Genomic DNA, 25,721 nt, shown 5'->3' with positions numbered 1-25,721 from the left:
GGGGAGCGGTAAGTTTTTGTCCGTCCCGCCGTCGTTTCACTCCGAAGGAGCGAGGTGTGGGTTTGGAGAAAGGAAAGCGGAGGGGTGGGGGCGTGATGGATCCCCGGCAAAAGCTCTCCCGGTCCGCAGGATGAGCGCTGTCAAGAGAGATTTGGCAAGTTCCTCTCCACCTCGGGTTTCACTTTTTTTTCCTCCCCCTCCTATTTAAATTGTCTCATTGTTAGAGGATTACACGCGCTTCAGGTTACACCCGGAGAGGGCAGGGGGAAGCAGCATCTCCTTTCCCTCCCCACACCGTATCTACAATGCCATTAACCTGTTCCTCATATTTGGGGCAAACCGGAGACGCGGGGAGGAAAACACGAACGCAACAGAGGGAAGGGATCCCAAGTGATGTCAGCCCCGAGGAACTTGGCTGTTGTGGCAGGGCTGTCTCAGAGAACCATCCCGCAGCTTCTGCCGAAGTTTCCCTTTCTGAGCAGCGACCCAGGTGCGCGCTCAGCCCGGCCACGGGCAGGCACAGCGCAGGGACAGCGCGGGGACCCGCCGGCCCTTGCTCGGCTTCGGACAGAGGCCGGACCCTGGCCGGGACCCGTCTTCCCTCGCTACCCCGGCGGCTGCGACGCGGGGAGAGCACAGGGAATCCTGGGGGAGGGATGCGCGGACGCCCCCTCGCTCGCAGGACGATCCGGGCAGTGGCCCCCAGGCGTGCGGGACAGCGCCAGGAGCCGCCCGGGCTCGGCGCCCCGCTCGCGGCTCAGCCCCTCCGTCCCGGCGCTGCAGCCCGCGGCTCCCCGGCACCGGCAGACACCCGACACCGCCGCGCGCTCATTGGCCAGCTTCCCCGGCCCCGCCCCCTTGGCCGCGGCGACTCAGGGGGCGGCTCGGCCCGCCGGCCGCCGATAGCTGCTGCTGATTGGTCAGAAGGCGCTGTCAGTCACGTTGAGGGACGGGCCGCCCCACGGCCGAGGCCCCGCCCCCTTGCCCTCATTGATATTATCGGCGCGCGGCGCGGGCGGCCGGGCTGCAGTCGGGGCTGGCGGGCGGCCGGCCCGGTGCGGGAGCCGGGCAGCGGCGCGGAGGCGGAGGAGAAGGAGGCGAAAGAGAAAGGCATCCTGGAGGGAGGGAGCGCCGAGCCACAGACTAGCACAGCAAATTCTCCACCGTCCTCTAGCACCCACCAAGCGGCGGCAGTGGCAGTGTCTAGGAATAGAGAGCTAGAAATATAAAATCACCCCGCTCCTGCACCATGGCTTTCCAAAGTAGGCTCCCTTCTTGGATTATTTTGTGCTCCGTCTGGCTGTTCCGCTTTGCACACACGGGGGAGGCACAGGCTGCAAAAGAAGGTAAGGTGATGCGGAAAACAAAAAGTTTGAGCTTATTTATTGCTTTTGCCCACGAAGTCTGTTTGGTAGCTCAGTAGGGGACCTTCCTGCCCCTGCCAGCTGCTTATCAGCCCCCCTCTCAGAGGGAAAAAAAAAAAAAAAAGACTTTTAGTAGAGGTGGGAGGGAGGAAAAAGCACGGCATTCACTGGGGGCTGTGTGTGTGTATGTGTGAGGGACCGGGACAACTGCCTTTGCTCCCAGGAATGAGGTTTGCGAGGCATTCGCACGTGATGAGGGGGAATGGGGCTGGGAGAGCCCCCGGCCCGGTATCCGTGCCGGGGAGCGTCGCTCTCCCGTGCCAGCCCTGATCCTCCCGAGGAGGTGCAGGCAGGGCGGGTTACCTCGCTGCTCCCTGGGCAGGGGCTGAGGGCCAAGTTTTAGGGCTCGGGACGCTTGGTGGGAGGCAAGGCAGGGCGCGGGGCTGGGGCTGCGGGGCGCTCCCCGCCGCTCCCCACCGGGGGCCTGCAGCGCTCCGGCTCAGCGGGGCCGAGCACAGACCGCGGGAAGGAGCATCGGGGTGCAGTTTTGCACGTCCCAGCCGTGCAGGCTGGACATGTGTTTAAAGGATACACACACGACCTGGCTTAGTGTGCCTGCAATGTGTGTGCTCTACCCCGGCATCGCTGGAGAGAGGTTTAGGGATTTTACACCATCTGCGTAGCACAACGGAGCTTCCCCGTTCTCGTCAGTCCAATACTGGTGTCTGTGTAAGGCGCACCCCGCACATTTGTTTCCCCCGCGCACGGAGACAAATCAGGCAGTTTTGTATCAGAGACTGATGGAGGTGTTTAAAATCAATTCACAAAGCCCATCTGGGGATCTCTTTTTTCACGCTGAGAAAATCCGAAATTATTTAAAGGAGCGCCCTGCTCGTGCTTGACAGCGGAAGACGAAGGTCCGTCTCCATCTTCGGCGGGGGGGGGGGGGACGACGACGACGAAGACACACACGACATGACATGGGAAGGGGAAAGCAGGGCATTTTCGGTGCCTCCGCATATGTATGCGTTTGGGGTTCCCTCCCCCCCCCCCCCCCCCCCCCGCCTCAGCTGGATGCGTCAGTATTTTTCATCAAACCTCTGGCATGCAATAAAATATCATTTAGAGCTTTAAAAAATGCCTCAATTAAAATGTACTCTGCCCATAAAAGACCAAGTCGATGGCGAGATTAGAGAGGGAAAGAAGAAGGAGCCTTTCTGTAGCAGCATTTCGAAAGTTTATTTGGAGGGGCTGTAAAGCACAGAAACCCTCCCGCGGGGAGCACTAACCAGTAGCTTTGGGGTGGGGAGAGGAGAAGGGCCGGGCAGTCGGACGGGGAGGCAGGCAGGGAGGGTGCGGACTGCCTACCCCGCTCTGCCCTTCGGCTTGCTCCGTCCTCGGAGCTACGCCGGTGCTTCCCACTGGTAGCCTGTCCCGGTTTTTTCTGTGTTATACGTGTGTGGGTGGTTATATATGCATCTATACCTATGAGTGTGCGTGTATAATGTCTGTATATTCGGGGAAAATTACCTAGCCAAAAGAGGGTCAGGAGGGGGCGAGCGGCAGACAGGGATTGATAGCGGTTACCTGCTGCAAGCGCAGAAAACTCTCGCGGAAGAAAGAACGAGTTTAAAAAGAAAAAAAAAAACAAACCCAAACAAAACAACAACAACAAAAAAGTAACTTTGCAGCTTCACCGACAGCCCCGCCGAAGGGCCGGTGGCGGCAGCAGCCCCAAGTGGTTTCCAACCCCTCCCCGCTGGGTACGGAAAAGGGATGGGAGGGGTAAAAAGCTGAAAAGTTTTCCGAGTTTCCTTTCTGTAGCTCAGTTGAAGCCGCGATGAGATGCTGGAGAGGAACGAGGCAGGGTCCCTCTGTCTCTCAAAGCGAGGAAGTGACCGCGTTACCTGCGGAGCCCTCTCCCAGCTGCCGCGACCCTCGGGTCCAGCGCGGACCCGGGGAGCGGGCTGGCTATCCCTTCGCTCCGTGGCTGCGAGAGCTCGGCGCTCCGTTCTGGGGCCGCTGTCCCGGGCGCTTCCTCCCGAACCCGCGGCTGTCGGGGGTGTGGCGGGGGCGGCCGCGGGACCGGCGCTCCGCTGCCGCTCGGCCGCCAAGCCCCGCTCTTCGGCGCGGGGGCGCGGCCGCCTGCGCGCAGCTTCGCGCAGCGCCGGGAGCGCCGCTGCGGCTCCCCGCGGAGGCGAGAGGCCGCTGCTCTCCGCCTGCGCGGAGCCCCGCTGAGCCCATTTCCCGCGGCCGCGCCCCCGCGCTTCGCCCGCCGCCTCTCCGGCTCCTTTCGCGCCCCGCGGCTCCCCCGCGGAGCGAGCGCGCAGGAGCCCGGTGCGCTCCCGGCCCGGGGGCTGCGGAGCCCCTGCGGCTGCCGGCGGGCGGCGCGGGGCGCGGCGCCCTTCTCCGCATCACTTCTCCGCATCACTTCTCCGCATCACTTCTCCGCGCTGCCGAACGAGCCGTGACAGCCCAGGGTCTCCCCGCGCTGGGAGCAGGGCAGCAGCCGCTGGCTTGGAAAACTCTTCCCCGGTAACTTTGGATGCCGGAAGGAACGCCACGATTTCTTTACAAGGGGTGTTTGCAGAGCAAACCCCTGCGTTGAGGTTTTTTTTTTGTTTGTTTCTTTGTGGGTTTTCTTTTTTGTTTGTTTTGTTTGCTTGTTATCTTTTCTTTCTCTGGTGTGCTCACTCGTTGCTACGTGATGGAGAATTACTGCCAAATAAAAAGTATAATGAATTGCAGCCATTGCGTGCTGGTGCTGAAACGGTTAAATTTTCGGTGGTACCTTTTTTTGCAGGACCATTATAAATGTTCTTGTTTAACAAGCCGCCGCATACACCACCTGCTTTTCTATAGAAAGTGTTACAAAGTAAAGCCCCTTGAATCCAACCTTAATGACATAAGCAGGTAATCTTTCTAGAGGGAGACTATCAAACTTCCTTAATGAGTAGTTCCACTTCATTACTGAAATACAGGCCTGGAAGCTACCGTTTTGTGTTCAGCTAACATTCCATGTATTACTGAATGAATTTTTAGGCAACTTTTTAGTAATTCACTGTAATTTTGTGTTAAATTCTCCTTGGAGAAAGGGCCAAAGCCAGAATTAAAACTGTTTTGTTAGACCTGCAAAAGTTGCTTCAAGTTACAGCCTTAAGTCAAACATCTAAATATCTTAGCACAGAAATGCTGCGTATGAAGTTAGAAATAGCTTTATAGCTAAAGGTATATGGAATAGGTTCAAATTAGGAATGCTACTAAGGAGCTGGTCTATTAGGCTGTGATTAACCACTTTTGGAGGTAGGGTTACATTTAGCTGAAAATAATTGTGGTGCTGCTAGAACTGATGTCTTTCTGTGTATAAATGTCACCATGATGTGAAGATTTTAGGAAGCTATTACCATAAAATGAATTAGTCTGATTTTGTGTATGCGAGGTGTGAGGTTATTGCAGGGTCTTTTATTTTCTGTATTCCTAGTTGCAGAATTATTGCTTTTACTTATGAAATAAAAATACTTGTGAAAGTATTTTTCACTTTGACACTCAAAAAAGATCATTGCTTTTCCAATGTGACTCTCAGCAAGGTGTAGACCAGTCCTGTATAAATCAGTTTGGAAATGTGTTGAAATGTCTGTGTGCTTTAAGCTGATTGTAATGACCAGCATATGGAAAATGTCCTTATGAAAAAGGAGAGGGAGGGAGCATGCATTGTAATGACTGATTAATAGCACTTCAGAGCACTAAAAATCCCTCACTTTGTTTTAGGCAATGAAATTGTAAAGATTTATGTATTTACGCTCATGTATAAGCAGATATGTGTATGTGGTTATATGTGAATGGTACAGAATCATTTGTCTGTTTACAAATAAATAGCTAGTTGTGGGTGCAGATAATTTTTTAATAATATGAAGATGAAATCTCAACCCATACAAAAATTATGTTAATTCTATCACTTTTTAAAATTTCTATTTTTTTCCTTAGTTTTAAATCCCCCCGTTGTTATGTTTAACAAGCTGTGGAATTTAATTTTTTTTCCCTTTTTTTTAGTAATACTGCTGGACTCTAAAGCACAACAGACAGAGTTGGAATGGATTTCCTCTCCTCCCAATGGGGTAAGTACTGCAGGCAAAACTTAAGTTCCTAAAGAGGAGTAGTCAGTTTATTGAAGCAGTTGAAAGACCTGCTTTAAACTAGTTCCCCCTCATACTTCTCTCATACCAAGTGTTTATGGCTTCTTCATTTTTAGAATGAAACCTCAGGTTACAGTGTACAAATGTACAAGCCAATTAAAAGCAAGTGACTCTTTGGAAACTTTTGTTGCTTTTATGTTTTGTAGTGTATTTCTTTGTGCTGTACAAAGGATTACACTATATATTTATAAGACAGTATTTTAAATAACTTTTTTTCTTCCCTTAGAAACAACAGATCTGCTTCTGTGTGGAAACTTTCTAAAAATATGTTTTTCATTTTCTGTAGAATGGGTGATCATAAATTTGTTTATGAGGTTTTCTTTGTAATTGAATAGCACAGATTGAAGTGCTCTAAAAGAAAAACATTTATACTGCAGATGTGTTTGAAACGACATTCCAAACTTGAAACATCCCCAAGCCTTGAGGAGCTTGATATCTGGAACTAGGCATGAATTTTGTGGTTAAGGCCACCTCCAGCTTGCGTACAAATTAATCTTATGGCATTCTGTGAAATGTACCATTGTAAATTACACCATTATAAAAATGAGATGTTTAGAAACATCAGTGTTACTGTCTTACTTATTATATATGTAAAGTTGGGAAATGCTGCTTTCAGTCTGAATTAAGTGTTAAAGTGTTAAAAACCTCTTCTTCCTTAAGCCTTGAGGAAGAACATTTTCAGAAAGATACAATGGATATATTTTCCTATCTTAACTCAATCCTACATGAACTTAGTCTGCCAAATCATAAATTACATGGACAGTTCTTGCTCATGGAGACAGTCTTGCTGAATCTATTGGGACGCCTTGCACGAACAACAACTTGGGGGATCAGTCCCTTAATCTTCAGTTCATTAAAAAATCTGGAGCCAGAAGAGCGTGAAGTGTGAGTAGGGATATAAAAGTGTAACAAATCCTTTAAGTAAGAAGGATGAAAATGTGGAAGTGTCTTTCTTTAGAAGCAAGATTGCAGTATCAATGTAAGCATAAACTGTGAACTAATCTAAGGACTTCAGAGGGAATGTAATGCGGGCTCAATGTTTATGATGGCCAATAACCTCAGCATTAGCATTTTGCACTGATTGAAGCCTTTACCAGAAGGTTAGGAAGATTAGCTTGGTGGCATATATATTAAACTAACCTGTAGATAATGAAAGACATGTCAATACATGTTGCACATCATCACACTGAAAGATGAAAATAGAGTCCACTTCAACAAATAGTGAAAAGTGAGTTTCAGAGGTAGAAGTGAATTTCAATCACAAATTAAAAGTGAATCAAAACTAATGGCTAGATTTGCATGTGTGGAAGTGTTCAGAAAAAGTTGTCTGTAAATTAACATAAAAGTACCATTTTAATAATGTAATTTTGAAAATAAATGTTTTTCTAATTTTAATTACTGAATTATTTACTATGCAATAAAGACTTCATGGGAATGAACACAGAAAATTTTGAGAGAAACTACTGCATAATCACAGTATAGAATATATCAGTCAGACACTCGTTAAATGCCTCATTCAACTGCAAATGCTACATTTAACACTGTTAAGATAACTAAGAAGTTAAAATACCATAAATTGAAACCAATAGAACAGGGAATATTCAAACAGATTTGCATGTATAGCATCATATTTTGCAGCAGGACAAAGAAAAAGAGGAGTTTTCTTCCTGTGAAATTGTTCACTATAAGAAAACTTCAGTGAATGGTGACCTCACCTGCCGGAGGTGAAAACATCTTGAAGTACTGTTTTTTTTTTTTTTTCTGCAGACACTGATTACATAACTGCATCATAAATCACATTTCTAATTTTTTTTGCTTTGGCAAAATATGGAAAAATAGTTCCAGTGCTTAATGCTTGGGATCACAAAATAGTGCTTCTTGTGTGAATTGTATTATTTTCCTTGCTTGTAACATAAGAATCTCTTTGATGCCAGCTAGTCTCATATTGTAGGATTTTGACTCTGAGTAAAGTAATTTGGGTTGTATTATGAAAAGTAGGTTACTTTTGTAAAATGTATTTTGTTTGTTGCTTTTTTTTATTTGTTTCAGTTTGTTGGTTTTTTTGAGGAGGAATGGTGATTTGTTTTGGTGGAGCAATCCACATCAAAACTCAAGGAGACAGATTCTGTTGTGTGGCTCGTGAGAGTCACTTTCATGTCAAAGTTGGAATGCATTGTCTTATTGAGTATCTTCATGAAGAATCTGGCTTGATGTCTTAAGGGAAGAATGCTTGCACAAGATAAAATATAAAACAAAAAAAAACCCCAAAAAACCAAACCATCTCAAAGAAACCCCAAAGGACATAGCATTACCTGGCAAAATTTTATGCTTTATGCCTTTTTTGTCATCTTGATGGTTTTTTTTTTTTTAACTATTTTTAATGGGGAAATGTTTTTTATTACCTTAGTATAGCCAAAACCCTCACAGTCCAGGGCCCAGTTTTTTCTCGCTCTTATGGATGTGAAAAAAATTACTCATTCAGCTCTTATAAATCTTGTTATGAAGATAGACATTCTTTTGTTCAGAGGTTAATACTGTTCCATATGCAATCACTTCAGTTAAATCCATGAGCATTTAATAATCTATTTCAATCATTTAATACCATATGCATATAATATATAATACTGTATATATCTCACCTATATTAACTGTCGGTCCTTGAAATGCACTTTGATATTTACAACTTCTGTGCATTTCAGCATCTGCAGCTGTGATATATTTTGTGGTGATAACTTCCAGCATCAATTCAGCCACATCTGTTTTTTCCTGAAACAGACAACATTAAAATGGTCTCATTTGCTGTCAAATAAGCTTGCAGAGTAATGTACACTGTGTGGCTCCTGATTTGGGAAGCCAATGTCTTCCATGCTTGGTTGCCGGCATGAGGAATGTCAGTGGATGCTCTATCCTGCAGAGGTGCCGACTATACGAGTCCCACAAAGCACTTAAGCATGTGCTTACCATTAAGCTCATAAGTACAGTCAGTGATCTTAACCGTGAGCTTAAGTGCGTTATTGACACAGGGCCAGAGGGCTGAGTGCCATCCAGAGGAGTCATGGTTGCCTGTATCCTGGGGTGACGATAGCTCACCCCCCTCTTCTAATTTACTACAGCTGCAGTTTCTGCAGGCACTGAAATGTTACAAGAAATGTGAAAAAAGGTGAGAGACGAGGATTGTTTTGGTTACACCTGGGCAGATCTGCCTGGTTGATTTCAGTGGAAGGTTTGCCATTGCTGGAGGTGCAAATTCCCACGCTACCAAAGGCTGTTAAAGACTCTGGGATTGTTAAAGGCTTACCAGCTCGTTACACAGTTGGTAGCCTAAAGAGAGAGAGCATCAACAAAACTCAGGCTTTGAACCAAAGAGCTTTCAGTCATACAGGTTGTTTTTAATTCTGTATGTAGTCTCATGGTTCATTTGAGCTCCCAGCTAAATGAAGTTTGCCCCTTCTAATAGAGGTGCAGCCAGTGGACAAAAGGTGAGGTGAGGAGGAGCTCCTACTTATCTTCTCAGTTTGTAAATAAAACAGAAGGTACGCTGAAAGAAAGGGGGACAACTAAAGTGTTTTCTTTCCTTCAGATTTTTAATGCTGTCAGTTTCCTGTTGCCCTCTCTCTGTGCCATTTCAATCAGGTAGGGGTAGGAATCATCTGACTCCTGAGTTTCAGGACCTGATCCCATGCTTTCTATGCAACTGCAAGTTTCATTGGAAGCTTTATATGCACAAGTTTTATGTACTCTAATGCTAAGCAATTTCAGTTTCTAAGACTTCACTGACATTAGGTTTCGCTGAAAGAGAAGCTGCCTCACTCCTTTTGGTCTTTGCTCACTCAAAAACCATTGTGACATTAATGCGTGTGAGCTCAGGGTGAAATCAGAACCTGGTATGCTAAACAGCCTTTTCTGAAGCTGCTCCTTTTCAACTGTGCCCGTGATGTGACAATGATTTTTAGAAGTTGTATGTGGGAAAGACATGAAGGGAGAGAGAGCCTACTCCTGCATTAATATATATGTTCTTCATTTAGGTGCTTAACAGTATTTTTACCAACTTACTGTTAAAAAGAAGGGAAATGTGAGTGGTGTGAAGCTTTTTTAAATACTCAGTAGTTACAACTGGTGACATACTTCTTGTTTATTACTAACTGTTTGTTATCCTTTTAGTGGGAAGAAATTAGTGGACTGGATGAAAACTACACTCCTATACGAACATACCAGGTATGCCAGGTGATGGAATCAAACCAAAACAACTGGCTTCGGACTAACTGGATTGCAAAAAGCAATGCACAAAGGATTTTTGTAGAACTGAAATTCACTCTGAGGGATTGTAACAGTCTTCCTGGAGTTCTGGGGACTTGTAAAGAAACTTTTAACTTGTATTATTATGAAACAGACTACGACACTGGCAGGAATATCCGAGAAAACCAATATGTAAAAATAGACACTATTGCAGCAGATGAAAGTTTTACCCAGGGTGATCTTGGGGAGAGAAAAATGAAACTTAACACAGAGGTGAGAGAAATTGGACCTTTGTCCAAAAAAGGATTCTATCTTGCGTTTCAGGACGTAGGGGCCTGCATTGCTTTGGTCTCTGTCAAAGTCTACTACAAGAAGTGCTGGTCCATCATTGAGAACTTAGCTATTTTTCCTGACACAGTGACTGGCTCAGAGTTTTCCTCTTTAGTTGAAGTGCGAGGAACTTGTGTCAGCAGTGCGGAGGAGGAGGCGGAGAACTCGCCGAAGATGCACTGTAGCGCCGAGGGAGAATGGTTAGTGCCTATTGGAAAATGTATCTGCAAAGCCGGATACCAGCAGAAAGGAGACACGTGTGAACGTAAGTAAACACACAGCTTGCTGTAAATTGTAGGTCATGTTCTACCAGATTTTTCTGGTTTTTTTTTTTTCCCCCACTTTTTTTAAAGAGAAATGCATCATCAGTCTGCTTTTGAAATTTTCAGATCCTCAATCTGTGAAGTTCACGCTGGTTAATCTAAATCAGTCAGTCTGTCTGATTATGAAAATCAGTGGTTGCACAATGCAGTTTTAAATTTAAAGAAAAAGGTTGAAGTATAAGTAAGTATAAAGAAATATAAGTAAGTATAAAGATAGGTTCAGGACTAAAATTATTAACTGATTAATGTGTTTCTTGTACCCTTTGGTAAGGCTGAGTAAATCATATCTATCACAGAACATTGTGGCAATCATGTCAGGTATGAGTAGGTGAACAGTTTGTTCTTTCACGTGATCCGTGGCATAGTTATAAGGAAGCTAAAATGGATGTAGTAGACAGAATGGGTGTGGTTAGTAATGGGAAGAATTCACCCAAAATCAAAACCGAGCTAGAGGTTTGTGCCAAGTGTGTAAAAATTAAATGCAAGACAGATATTTCAAATAGAATATCAAATTTTCAGAATGAAGTATGATATCCTTTCTATAATTTTTTTTGCACAAAACTAAATTTTTGGCTTGCATTTGAATCATTGTGATTATTTTAAAATCCTAGCAGAGCAGAGACTACTGAGTTGTACTTCCTGATTCAAGACTAATTCAGTTAACCATGTTCTTAGAATTATACTTAGCCTTGCTGTTACTGGGACTACAGGCATAAGACATTTCTGCTTAGCATGAAAAAAAAGTGTTTTATTGTCTTTGCTTCCAGTAAGAACAAGAAAATACAGTTGGTTTGTAGACGGGTATTTTCATGTACATTTAATACGAGGTCTATAATTTTTATCACAAGATAATACAAGAAGTTCTAGATCCCCATATATTTATTGCAAGATAGGCAGACGTTTGTTGGTGAGAAATATTGTAAGTGAAAAAGTGGAAAAACACCCACAAATCTGAGAAGAGGAGAAATTTACATCATCTCAAAAACAAAGCTGTCAGCACTCACTGAGTCTGAGGTGCCTCAGTCTGATGAGGACTTCAAAAACTGTAGAGGACGTGGGACATCCTAAAAAAAAAAATAAATTAGTCTCTTTATTAATAGTTTGTCCACATGAAAAAATACAGTTCTGCTTTTGATGAGTTTCTATGAGGAAATTCAGTAGAAGGTGAAGTGAGTGGAGTTGATCTGAGGTCTTTGTAGCTCCACACAAATCTTTCATTGTTCTGTTGGGAAGGGATGAAGTCTTAAACACTGCAGAGGATGATCTCATTAGGAGTAATTGTAATGAGAAAAACTGCCCTGGCAAAAATGTTCAGTAGACTGTATTAGAGATCTGTTAAAAATATTAAGTGCTGTGTCCCATAGAAGTCTGTGTTGAGGTTTTAGATTTTTTTTCTGAGTGACTGATTTTTTTCCTTTTATTAGTTAACTTGCTCTTGATTACAGATCTAGTTATCATTGATGTAATTAATATACTAATTTTATTTGACTTTCAATAAGGGAGAAAAAATATCTCAAAACACCCCCAGTGTAAGTTTGGAAGAGGGTGGGGGACATGAGCTGAGTATGTCAGGGATGGATAGAGAAGAAATTGATGTTTGGTGACTGGAATTCAAGTAACCTGTTTTTTTGAACAGGCTTCTTAATTTCTAACCGCGCTGATGTTGACAAAAGAATTAAATGATAACTTGTACTTGAGCCTGGTGGCGTGCTCATTTGCAAGAACATTTCCCATTTTTGGCTTGCTTCCAAAGCAATCGCTAGGAGAACACGCTACTCTGGAAGCAGTCCAGAGGATCATTTATGGTATTTTTCCTCTTTTCTTTCAGTGATCCTGTTAAGAGTTTCAAAACAAACTCTGGCCCCATATTGAGGCGAGCTAATGTGTTTGAGAGGGAAAAGGTGGTGGGCAGGAACTCGTCGAGTGCGCGCCGAGTCGGCAGCTCCAAGTCAGAACGAGCTGGGTGACGGTGGCACATGCTTTTAATTGCTGTCTGCATGTCCTGTCTGGGCTCGAGGATGTTATTAAGTATGACCAACTATGTAGTGACTGATAATGCAGCTGGCACACTGATACTGCCTCTGTTTTTTGTGACAGATATTGAGAGAAACTTATCTGTACATTGACACTAATGCAACTGGCTATCTGTTACTGTCAAGCTGTGTAACAGATCAAGTGGAAGCAAGCTGGTGTGTGCTTCCTTAACCCAGAGCTTTTGTAGCCCTGTCGAAGGGCTCACTTCTGCAAATACTTTGTACCTGGCATGCTGTGTGACTTCTCTGGGACTACTCAGGGCAGAAAGTATTGTGCTCTGTCAGGATGGGCAGACTTCTGTGATTCTTCTCTTGCACTTGCTAAAGCTCTGCTGAATTAGCACAGTAGGATTGTCTTTTAAAGATACAGAATAATACCTTGTCTGTTGTAGCAAAGATAGAAGCGGATGACCACGTTGTAGTTCCAAATATCTCTTCAGCCTGTAACTCAGCAGGGATTTTAATTTTTGTTATGCTAGCTTGATTGGCTGTCTGTGATTGAATAATGTGTTCCTTTTGCATACAGCTCCTCTCCTGTTTGTGAAATTTATTGAGTTCAGATACTAAAACAATTGAATTTTGATTTATACACAACTCTGCACTGGATGCATTTTTTTTTTTTAATGAATATAAGTAACTTGTAATGCTGGGAAGGATAAGGAAGAAAACAATCATGAGTGGTGAAACACATTACCTGGAAAATAAGATCCCCTGTGTACCCTCTTCATTGCTTGATCTTTCAAACTGCGTTAATTTTTTTTTTCCTTTGGATGTACATCAATTAGTTCTCACTATACAACTGCCAAAGAATCCTTGCAACCTCAGTGGTCTAAAACATACATAAGAGAGCCAAATTTCAGAGAGCTCACAAATGAATTTAAAGCAAAATCTTAAAGCTGTGTGGAACAAACATGAGGAAACCAGGTGAGCCTCTGAACTTTTACCTGCAGTTTGTTTTGCTTATGTACAAGGAGACTCTTTCCTTAGATCCTTCAATCTTAGGTCTGATGGTGTGTAGCACAAGACTTAGGTGTGGAAATCGTAAATTTTAAAGGATTATCTTGAAGGGTACCTTGCAGCAGTACCAGAAAGGTACTTAGTTCTTCTAACACTATGTATTGCATCTGTTATGGAAAAAAAATTCCCATCCAACCAACCAAAAAACCGTCATCCCACCAACCAAAAAAAACCCAACCAGAAAAACCCAATGGAATTCTTGGTAACTGTAGTGGGCTCCCAATAGGTCTAACTTGGACTTTTCTCACAGTGGAGTTCATTTGATATGTTATGCATGTAAAGGAATACACTGTGATCAATGATTGATATTTGAAGGTGAAAATAATTCTATGAGAGCTTCTACTATAATGTATTTCCCATCTGTTTCATGTTATTTGGGGTCAGAGAGGGAGAGAAATTTATTCTGTCAGAGGAGTAGAGCATAATTCAGAAAGTCTGAAGCTTCTCTTAGTATTACTGAACTGAGAAATTACATAGATCACTGGGCACCAAATCCAAAAAATCAAATTCATAGGGAAAGCCAAATGGGTGCATTTTACTGTTAAATGTATTATAATACTGTATACATTAACAGTTGTTTTATTGGCCTCCAAATGAGGAGGGGATTATAGCTGTTAGCACATCTTGTCTTGGTGAGGCTTTTCTTTCCAAACTTTGTCAAGTGCTCTACAGTGTGCCAAAGAGCAAGCTGCATCTGTTCCTTCTCTTTTTTCTTCTTGGGACAAACATTTTATCTCTTCACTTTGTGAGTTATTACTTGATAACAGATCCAGAAATGGAATTTGCCTTATGTGCAGCATATTTGTGGTAAAGTGTGTGTGGTTGTGGTTTTTGTTTGTTTGTTTGTTTTTCTTTCTTGTGTGTTTTCTTTTTTAAATGTTACTCCATTGAGGAGCCTATGTGCCACATGTTTATTCATAGAGGACAATGAATTAAGATGGGAATGTGAATAAGTTGTAATTAAAAAAAATATTACTATGCTTCCCAAAAGCCCAGGTTGCATATATTGTGAATTTGGTGTAAAGTTCAACTCAGGGAGTGTGTCACAGAAGATGTGGGTGACCTGCAACTTAACTAACCTATGCTGGCATTCCCACATTTTCAACTTGAAAATTTTTTGCTTTGTGAAGATGGGGAAAATGGTAGAAAACTTTTCAATGGCATTTATATCATCAGGACTTTAAATGCTTCCTCTTTTGAAGAAGAGTTACCTTTCTTCCATTTGCTTCCAAAATTACTCTAGGGAAGAGAATGTAATTAGTTTCAGCTAATTGAACCTGAGTAGAGAATGAGGGTATCTCTGTGTCACTGAGTCTTGTCATTTTCTCAGAAGCCCGTAGAAGTTCAACAGCAGAGCATCTATCTCCTTCTCTTTTTATTCCCTAACATATTAAATAACTTTTCTGTTCCTTTTTAAAGAAAGGCCAGTGGGATCTGATATCACCACATACAGCTGAATATTAACTATTTGATTAAAAAAAAAGTTTAAAAGGTAGGTATCTTTGCAAAGGATCCTAGCATGGGTCAGGAAAATAAACAAGATACTTTAAAGTGAAAATAAAACCTTTTAGCTAGATGCTAAGGAATAACTGAAGGTGTTTCTAGCATGAAATGGAGAGCTTTAATTTCTGCATCAAGCCCCCTTTAGAATTTGTAAAGTTGAATGTTTTGGCTATCATTCGCTCTGTAGCCTTCTGACTTCCCTTCTTGTCAGGGAGGTGTGGTACAAAGATACATTTTCTTGCTATATCTTCCTTTCAAAAGAGTCTAGTGTTCATAAAGAGGATGATTTTTACAAATTTATTTGTCTCTCTAAGTAATTTGGATTTCTTTGACCTACTTTGTTCATATTCTTCAGCTTTCTGAATGTGAAAGCACAGGGAATAGAAAAGGAAAGGAGCTATGTCCACTGTTAAACATGATCTCTTTCGAAGTATTTTCCAAATGAAGTAACACAAAATGGCTGGTGTTCTCACTGGTCAGGGCTAGCCATTCCCTGAAACAAACTAATGCCTTCGTGCTTCATACAATCTGTTCCAGGTCTCTTCTGTGTTGTCTCTTGGCTCAAAGATAAAATTGATTTTTTGTAGTGTTGCTTTGCCTACAGTATCTCAATTAGTTTGATAAGGACACTGACTATAGGACATCATAGTTTTGGTGATACAGCATTCTCTCCCAAGTGTGACAAAGAGATGGGAGAAGGAAAATGAATGAGGAGGCAGTCAAAACCATCTAGCTTTCATTGATAATGCCATCAGAGTGATCCTTAAAATGAATTAGCTGCAGAGCTACTGGCAGGTTTAGTTCCCAATAAACTAGTAGTTTTGCTCCAGAAGAGCTGAAAGAGGTGAAATGCAAATGAGCAATCAGGAGCCCAGTTCCTAGAAGTGGGGTTGTTGGATAATGCAGCCTCTTCTCCTCTGGCCTGCCCCTCTTCCCATCTTCAGCTGTCTCCAGGAATTAATTTTAGTTTTGCATTTTACTTGAGGTTTGATGAATACAAATTTCTTCAACTAAGTTTGCTGTGTTGTTGTTTGGGTGTTTTTTTTTGGTCAGATCCACTGCTGTGCGTGGATTTTGAAATGAAAACAAAACCAGCAATGAAATCTAAGAGAATTTTAGTAATATCTCCTTTAGTTACAGGGGAAGCACTAAAACTGTCTGTTTTACGGGTCTGGGATGCCACTACTGAATTAGCTACGGTTGCTCAACAGCTGGGCCATTAACTCCTTAGCCATAAAGTGTATCTGCTGCTTGTTCTAAGTGAAGCTTTAGTTGGTATTTAGAAATGGAATCTCATCCTGTCAAGTCTGCTGCCCAAAACCATGCATTTTGCTTCTGAAACCAACTTTCCTGCCCAGAAATCTTTTGTGAAGGGTGGAATGGATGTCTAATGGTTTTGCTATCATTTTCTAAGTTTGCTATGTTTCTATGTATAAACAAATTTTCCTACATGAAAAAGAATGTGCTTGCTTGGAAATTCTGGGAGGGTTTTTTGATTTGTTTGTTTTGGTGTGGGTTTTATGGTTTTGTCCACGGTTTCTGTTAACATCTCAGAATTAGCCACTAAAAATAAATCTGAGTATTCTTTCATTTCTGAGCACAAATGGGAGAAGTCACATATAATCCTCATTAGAAGAATCATAATTGTACATATATTCCATTAAATATAGCTATTAGCTTTTTAAGAAAAAGTGAAGCAAAACCCATCCAGAAAACAAGGTTGCAGGAACTGAAAAAAGCGAGTAGGTTACAGAGAATCTGAAAGTAGGGATCAATTAATGGAAGAACTGATCACAGAAAAGAGAAGAACATGTTAATAACTACTAACCTAATCTGCTTCATATATCTGTAAAACATCTATTATCTCTATGGTGAAATGCTCTTGAAAGTTGTTCGAGAAAACTGCAGTTCAAAGTATAAATTTTTCTTTGAAAATAAGGACACTTAAGTCGAGGGCTTAATCTGAGGTTTTTATTTAAGAAGTGAGACAACCATATGGCGAGAGCTACATTTGGTACTGAAGCTGAAAAAAAAAAAAGGAAGTTATGTGGGCACAATGTTTGGTTAGCTAGATTAGGTTTTGAATTTTGATGCATCCCAAACATCCTCTGTTATTGTGAAAATATTTGCTCCTCAGCAACAGTTCCTATATATTAAGCAGTATTAAATCCTTAAGAATATCTTTCAGTTTTCACTTGGGAAACTGGGGAGATAGTTTTAGTGTAGGTTTTCAGTTAATATGCTTGTTATCACTTGAACTATAGAGTAAAAGTTAATTCTTGCTTCTTGACTTCTCAGCTGGCTTGCCTTATACTGTGCAAGCTCTGTCTGCAATGTTAATTTAGTTATTAAAAATGATAAGTTATACACAGTTTATCACAATAAACTATGTGGATTGACACTTTTTAGATTGAAAACAAATAAAACATGTTCAAATTAATATCTTTAAAGTCAAAATGGATCTTTTGAAGTTTTATAATATGCTATATAAATTATATACATATAACTTAATTGTCTTGTTTCTTGCCTCTCCTAGAGGTACTATAAATATTACTTCTATAAAAAAACCTTAAGACTGGAACCAAATTGAGAGTAAAACAGTTTGTAGGAGTTTCTTTTTCAAAGAATTAGAAAAGTATATTCAGGGAGCTTATTAAAAGCCAAGCACTTGACAGGAAAAAAATGTAGATGATTTCTACTGTAATCCTTCACAGAGTGTTGCAGCATCAAAGAGAACCAAAAAAAGGGCAGGTTCACTATTTAGGCTGGCATTACCTGTCTTTAATTTCATAAAAAGAAACCCCTCTTTTTACAGAATGGTGTGTCTTAATTTCTTCTATAACATAGCATTATTGTGCAAACAGCAGCATTTGCAAATGCATTTAAGACATTTTTATTTAAGACATTTCTTACTTAGAGAAGCTTTTATCCCTGTGCACTTCCTAATCTTTGTGCTGCTGCTGTCTGTCACAGTGAGTTCTCTTGTCCCTAATATTAATGAAAAATATATGTTATATGTGGAAATGAATAGTATCCAGCTAATAGCTCACAGCAGAAACTGTGGTAATCTCATGTTTCATTTCTTGCTCTCAGACACATCAGCAATGTGTGCCTGGTGGCTCTGGTGAAAGTATTTTTGTATACTTTTCCATTAATGACTGTTTCTGACTTCACAGTCTCCCTAATAAACGCATCACACCAACAAAAAGGAGAGTGTTTGTTAAATATTTAACACTTTTCACCTTCTATTTTTCTTCATTAAGAAGAGATTTTCCATTTAGGAAAAATTATCTTTTTGACTGTATATGCTCTTTGGAAAATTTTGCTTAATATCAAGCTAATTTATAAGTCTAATTCAGAGTAGCAAATACAACCAAGTATGAAACTTGTGTGCAGTAAGAATTGGGCTCAAATACAGTATTTCTTGAGTTTAGGTGCTGTCAGGGCACGTATCTGTACATTTTTATTTAGCTGGGTGGCCCCACTCCTTGTCTTAAGAAGAATAAAGTTTCTCAGATATCTAACAAACATCATGGTTTTTTTACCCAGGGTAATTTAATACTTTAATCTCTTAATTTTTATGATTTGGATTAGTTACATGTCTCTTGGCAAGACATGGCTCTCCTGTAATAGTAGTACCAAGCATTTTTCCAGTAAAAGTCTAATTAACTCCAATTGTTAGTATCATCTGATATCAGTGCATACCTCAAATGTGTGCAATTGATGGGAAAAAGAAGGAAGAACATGATTGGGAAACATAATTACTGTTAAAATTTTGCAATGTATTTAGTATACATAAATGCAAAAGTTATTTCTTGTTGTAATTGTGAGGTACACTAAGGCTTTAGAGAGGCTGGACTAAGTCTACAGCAGGCTGGCTGCTGCTATTTTTTTTTAACAAAAAAAAATCTGATACTATGTATTACCATAAATAAATATGCTGAGAAAGTGTAAAAATGAGGTTTCTACTTTTCACTAAACAAGTTTTAAGTACTTTAAGGAGGCAATGCCTAATGCAGGAAACTATCTGTAGAATTGCAGGCTGAGGCACCTTCCCCAGAACTTAATGGAAAGAATCCTATGAACTTAATGAGAGTAACATCATATGTTGATGTTTTCCTACTGAGGAAAGTGCTAAAGTTTTAGGTAAGTGTAAGCATATACTTAAACTTGAAGCTTCTATGTTGATGAAACATATTTAAATGAATGCTATATTAGACTTTTAAGAATTGCAATATTGTGCTGCTATAAATACATACATAGAAGTGAATATAAACAGGACCCTAAAATTCCATTGATGGTGCATCTCCCACTGGTGAAATATATAATCTCTAGCATAATTAGTGGCTATAAATTGTTGTTATTATTTCCTTGCATGTAGTGAGTATGATATGTCATGGAGTATGAGCACCACATGACTGATGTTCGTTTTGCAGTAGATGGAACACAGTGGGTTAAACTCTTGTGAGGGGGTCAAGTGGTGTTTGGAAGTCTTCTGGCAGGTGGCTAAAGTGGTGGCCTCATGTGGCCTCATATGGCTGTATGCATGTGACCTGCTGTATATTCCCTTTCTTTGTCTCACTGCATGTGTCCTCAGAATGTGACTAAACTGCAAGTGTCCCCTGAGAGATGCTAGAACTGAATTTTTCTCAAATTATCATGTATATGCTTTATTCCCAGTCTTATAACATATTGTACCCATGCATAGTTTCCTGTGGAAGTCTAAACCCATTTGTAGGAGAGGGCAGGATGTCTTTCATCCACTTCTGATGGACCATCAAAACAAAACTCAGGAGTTGTATGGAGCTTGTATTAATGACCTGATCCACTTGACCTGAAAAGTTAAAATGGCATGGGGTCCCCAACCCTCCAAACCCCTCAGTTTACCAGCTAATGTTAATTTTTGGTTAGTAAACATAGTATTTTTTTAACTTCCTGAGTGTAACAGATTTTTTTTTTTTTTAACACTAAACTATTTAAATTATTATATGGTTAGATTTTGAGAAAAAAGGATACATTTAATGAAAGTGTGTGTGGTGCCTATTTGAATCAATCAATTTGTGTCCACAGAGGGATATAGTTGGTGTTGAGAAACTCATTAAATCTCTAATGTAAAATATCAGAGCCCTTGCTTAGCTACCATGAAAATTCTTAAAGAATGTTGGCAATTGAGGCTTTGTAAGTGAAGTTTATTGTATTCCTCAAAGTTTGGCAGTTTGTGTGCCAAACAGCTCGGCTCTGTTAATGCTGGAACAAATTGCATGTTCAAACTGTGGGACATGGTCTGAGTGGGCAACATGTGGCTGTGATCACTGGCCATATATACATGATCTCACTCAACTCATGTTATCCCGGCTTAGGTCAATTATTTTTCTTGCTGAGGAGAATTTGAGCTTGCATCTCTTGCTTCAAATAGGGCATGTCTCTTAACCAACATGCAGTCACTGTTAGAAGGCTTTATTAGCTACTGCTGAAACTTGTTCTTCTCATAGTGTAGCAGTTAGAACCATTCATATGGAGTGACAGATTCCAATGCCTAAGGTTATGAGCTTTCTTGTTCATTTATATATATAACACACAGACGTACATATAAAATAGAAACCATTTAATCTTTACTATTTGTGCTCTAGTGTTTCCAAATGTTGACATAATTTTGTTTTGATTAATTATTTGCATTGTGTATATATGTATGTATTAATTAGGTGAATGGCAGAACTGGAGAAAAAGTTCTACTGATTTTTTTTTTTTTTTTTTTTTGCTTATAAGAGTGATGTGTTTGTATGTCAAAGCAAATGGAGGTGTATGGATCTTTTCCCTTGTTTCTGTTAGAATGTGTAGTTTTGTGTGAAGTCTTAAAACATCGAGTAAGAAAGTGTAACTAGAAATAAAAAAGATTGTATAGAACAGATTTTTTAAAAAGATAATATTTGGTATTTTGTTTTTAATTTCTACATAGAGATAGTTTTGGGATGTGACTGGAATACTTTCAAAGAGAGGGTATTCTTACTTGATTTTATTTTCTTGGATCAGGCCCATGATACAGCCAGCCTCTTAGCTGATATCAAGCATTGAACCTTAGATATTTGATTTCTCATGTTTCAAAATGCCAACCTATTTTTTCTTGGTTGATTTATTTGTGCAATAAAGAAATGAAATAACTCTCCATTTTATTTTTTTTTTTGTTCAATTTATTGAAATGGTTTGTTCCATATCAGTAGCTCTTCAGGAAAAAGTAACATTCATTATATTATTTACTGAGTATATTACAATTGTGGCATTGTTCTGTGCTGATTATGTAAGAACACAAATGGAGGTCTTTCAAAGTGTGGTCAGTTTTATTGGCACTAACTAGAAGAAAAGAGTAGTGACAAAGTCCTTCCAAATGATAACTACAGGAAATGGATATTGTTTTAACTGTTAACAAATCCCAAAACTCCATATTGTCACCTAATTATCTCACCTACGGACATCTCAGCTGGATTTCATCTGCAGTCTGACGCTGGGAAGTGTGAAAGTATCATGTGCTTAAAATCATAATCAGGGTCGAAAATCATGTCCCCTTGTGCAGATGGAATAGAATTCTCAATCTGTGATCTCTGTCTCTTCTCTTTACTTAACCCTTATAATTAATTGCATATCACCTCATTTTCTGATTAAAAGGCATAATTTTTTGTCTTTATGGCATATATGCTTGTCTGTCTGCTTTTGTTTGTCAGTTAAAATAAGTCTCTACTTGTCCTATTATTGAAAAAGTCTTGTCAGTGGAATTGTTAGTGAATAATACTGGTAAACAAGGGAGAGAAATGACATCTTTTTAAGACAGTTTTTCTTTTCCCTGGGCAAATGCGACATAGGAGGAGACAATGACATACCTACTTTTGATCTTTTATCTTAAAGATTTTCTGTCATATTTAGAGCTACAGTCATTGTATTGTGTATTATTGTTGTAAAAAATCATGTATCCAAGAAGATAAGATTGAAAATTCCACGACAAGTAGAGATGAAGGGTTTTTAGAAAATAAAGCACAGGCTGCTAGCACAAATGATGTGCAGTATCTGAGTAAGGGATTTTATTTCTCTCCTTAATACAAGGACTAAATGAAAATGCAATACCTGTTCTCACAAAACAAACCCCAATTTTATAATTCCTCCATTTAAAGACATTTTGTGTGTTTAAGCAGTGACAAGGGTATTCATTATTAATTAACATTCAGGAGATAACTGACTGTCAGTTGCCAGTCAGAGTGGAGCTTGGAAGAATGTTGACATTGATTGATGGACATTATTCTGGGACTATGCACAAACAACCTGCTCAGGTCATCTGAATACACAGAAACATTAGAGATCAGCTCCCCATACACAAAAAGCTCGGGCTGTCCTTTCTGAAGGGAGGTTATCCTTCCAGGTGTCCTAGACTCACTTGATTTTTAAGCCTTCACTTTCTTGCACTGTAGTCACCAGTTAAGAAAAGTTCAGTTTAGTGTGGTAAATATGGATAAAAATGGTCACTGTTCTGTTTCTAGCTGTTTGTGATTGAGGTGCTTAAGCATTCAGCTTGAAGCAATATTTTTTATGTTGCTTTTTGGAGTGCTATATGTGCTTACCTAATGGATATATACTAATGCAATTTTTTTCTGTGGGCAGAAGAAAATCCCCATCCCCTCATTTATATTATTTTGAAATACAGAAATGGAAGAGCCCTTCAACCTTGTCATCTCTATGATCTCTTCAGAAATGAGTTTTAAATAGCTGCAGTGATACCAGCTGCGTGCATCTCCTGGAATCAGTAGTATATATAGATTCAGTGAAGTGGAGACACCCTTATGACACCGTCGCACCTCCTTTTAAAGGATGGTATAAGCAAGCTCTTAGGGTGTCACATACCAATTTCTTGTACCCTAAGCTGAGTAGCCTGTGTGTCTGAACTCCTTCTGCTTCTTGTGGTGGGCACCTGCTCGTACAATGGTGGTAGTACTTAGCTAAAGAAACAGAGAGTTTCAGGGAGGTGACACTTTCCTGTGTAAGTGAACAGCCTGGTCATCAACATATGATAAGCACCTGCTTCACAGATACTTATTTCTCATCATTTTTTTCTCAATTTTAATTTTTTGAATATGCTTCCAAATATATCACGGTTTATTAACTAAGAAAGAAGGCTGCTCGTTAAGGTCATTGAAAAGGAGAGGATGTGAATGGAGCCCTTTTCCTGTGATTATCCATGGGGGCAAAACTCCTGTGCTCTATTACATGACTCTGTAGGTTAAAAATTGGATCTGTCTTGTCTGCTTTAAAATCCCCATAACTTTCAGCTTTGGGAAACATTGCAGTTCCACCCACTCCAGATGGAATAAGCGTGCTGCTGGGAATCCCTTGCCAATCTCTGTCCCTGATAACAGTTTCTGAAGCATATTGGGGAAATCTGTTGAGAGCTGTTATAATTTCATACTTGTGTGCCAGTTTTCTTTCTCTGTTTCTTCCAAGTACCCGCTACTGGGGTTCCTTAATGCTTCTTTGGGGCTGTTAGGGTATCCCTGCGAGCTTCCTGCTTTTGCCCAGTAGAAAAGGACACCACAAACGTTTCTGTTGCAAAACTGCTTATTTTCCCTTGGGTAAAATCTTGCTTGCTTTATTTATAAAAAAAAAAAATAAAAAAAATAAAATAATGAGTCCCTTGGGACTGCTTGTGAAAGTAAGAAAAACAGGAATTGGCCCCATGTCATAACCATCTGTTATTAACACAAAGAGCAAGGGCCCAGTCTTGCAGTCCTTCCTAAAAGCAGTTTGTTTAATAGGCATTACTACAAATATGAAAAATGTGTGTTTTCCTCATTACTGTGACAATATTCCCTTCCAGTAGTGAAAAAAAAAAAGTCATCATGAATCTTGGTGTACAATCACACAATTACATTATTTTATATTGCGGTAGGCTGTATGCAATAAACATCTCATTCCAAGAAATATATGTATTGCAGTGTTTTCAAAAATCACTTCAGCTACTTTCACACATATTTTTTTCATAGTACATCTTTTTATTTTATGGCTGAATTATTGCTGGGTTTTCTTTTCTACTGTTTTTATGACTGAGGTAAACATTTTTATATATATATATATATGTGTGTGTGTGTGTGTGTGTGTGTATATATATTTATAGCAGCTAGTTTGAAAATGGTGCTATATTTCCCTCTCCTTCAGAAGAAAATGTTTGATTTTTTTACTTGATGAATCCCCTGCCCCAGACCCACACACTCTGCAATCCCCTCCCTCAATTATAAAAGCAAGTGTTACTGGAGAACTGAAATAATTTGATCCATCTTGCTATGCCACATCATGGCAGAGAGGTAATTTTGGTGGCTGTTACTTCCATTTGCCTGTAGGTTGGATTGCATTTTTTTCCCCAACTTTGTGACCTCCCCTGTATTTTGTATTTGTATCTTCGTATTTGAGAGGATTATTCCATACTATTTAATACAAACCCCATATCTCTTTAAAGGATCAGCTTGATGTCTTCCTGCCCATTTGTTTTTCCATCAGTTCATCACTAGTCCTGAGAATTATGCCCAGTCCCTGCAAGGTAACTTGAGCCATGAGTGTTAAAAGGAGCATTTAATCCATGCTCCTTCACTTCTGGCTATAAATCTGTTAGGCAGAACATGGGTTGCTATAATCCTGTTGATTGCACCTCAGTGGCAGAGCAGTCCCCTGGCAGGCTGTGGTGCCTTTAAGGGTGCCTTTGAACAATCGGTCTGGCACAGAGCACATGCAGCACAGCCCAGAATCTGGGAAAATATATAAATTATGATAGGAGGCTGCGTGTTTCCATGGTGTATGCAGAAAGGCAGGAATTGCTGTATTGGATCAAACAAGTGGCTTGTCAAATCCATTACTCTTTTGCCAGCAAATGTCCAGTAGCAGATGTTTGGAAAAAAGAAAATATGAAGGAACATCAGTTTTGCTTTTCTTCAACCGAAAGCATTCTCTACAGCTCTGCTATGTCTCCTTTATGTCCTTTCTCCAGTCATTTTGTCATTCAAATGTTAGAATAATTGTTTTCATATCATGTAATGGATATGTTCCATGTAAGCTCCTAGTTTATTTTTGTTATTTTTCTTAAGTTTGTGCTCTCAGATTGAAATAGACTGGAAATTCTACAGATGTTTGCATTATTAACTATTCAAGCCTTAAATTTATACTTTGAACTTGACTGAAAAGGCCCTTGAGGATCTGATGTAGAAGCATACACAGTAACAACACTAAATTGATTTCTGTGCATTTAGAGATGTTGATTTTTAACAGTTTGATTGAGAAAACTAAATTCATAATTTTTAAATGGTGTATAGGCAGGACAAATACAGTAGAATTTTATTACAGAAACATTACAGCAACTTCTTTTTCTGTATTTAAAGACACTTTGGCCCATTGAAGGGTTAACTCTTCTTCCCCCCCCCATCCTCTGAGGCAAACAGGGTATCACTTTCCTTAAAATGCCATTGGGAAACTGAGATAAATGGTGAAGCATTTTCTGTGTTGACATGATGTTCGCCTGTCCGATTGCATCCTTCCCAACAGACAGCAGAGAAGCAATTACAAAAAAAGACATCTGTGCCAAGGTTTGGCTAGCCAGGGAGGGCAAGCTCTTGTGTTTAAGAGGTAGAGAATCCAATCGATGAAAATGTCTGGGCCTGTTAGCACCAATAAAGCTGAAGGCCACTGGGAAGCTCAGGG

The 25,721-nt window shown here is 40.4% G+C and overlaps 1 protein-coding gene across 6 annotated transcripts in view; it reads left to right on the top strand.

The window, feature by feature from the left end:
• Nucleotides 1-1,102: 1,102 nt before the first annotated feature.
• EPHA7 (EPH receptor A7) overlaps nucleotides 1,103-25,721 on the top strand; it is a gene marked incomplete at its 3' end in the record, with an annotated part of 161,558 nt that continues 136,939 nt past the window's right edge. For 5 of the 6 annotated variants that reach the window (XM_084203489.1, XM_084203484.1, XM_084203487.1 and 2 more), the window contains exons 1-3: nucleotides 1,103-1,346; nucleotides 5,415-5,479; nucleotides 9,719-10,388. In XM_084203489.1, the coding sequence (XP_084059615.1) occupies nucleotides 1,250-1,346; nucleotides 5,415-5,479; nucleotides 9,719-10,388 (832 nt within the window). In that variant the 5' untranslated portion in view covers nucleotides 1,103-1,249. Of the gene's footprint in view, nucleotides 1,347-5,198; nucleotides 5,480-9,718; nucleotides 10,389-25,721 lie in introns of those variants that run through there. The other variant, XM_084203488.1, reaches the window with a different exon arrangement.

Source organism: Fringilla coelebs (assembly GCF_963513975.1).
Source record: "Fringilla coelebs genome assembly, chromosome: 3".
Taxonomy (NCBI): Eukaryota; Metazoa; Chordata; class Aves; order Passeriformes; family Fringillidae; genus Fringilla; species Fringilla coelebs.
Note: the sequence above shows the minus strand (reverse complement) of the source record. Positions and strands in the feature narration are given on the sequence as shown.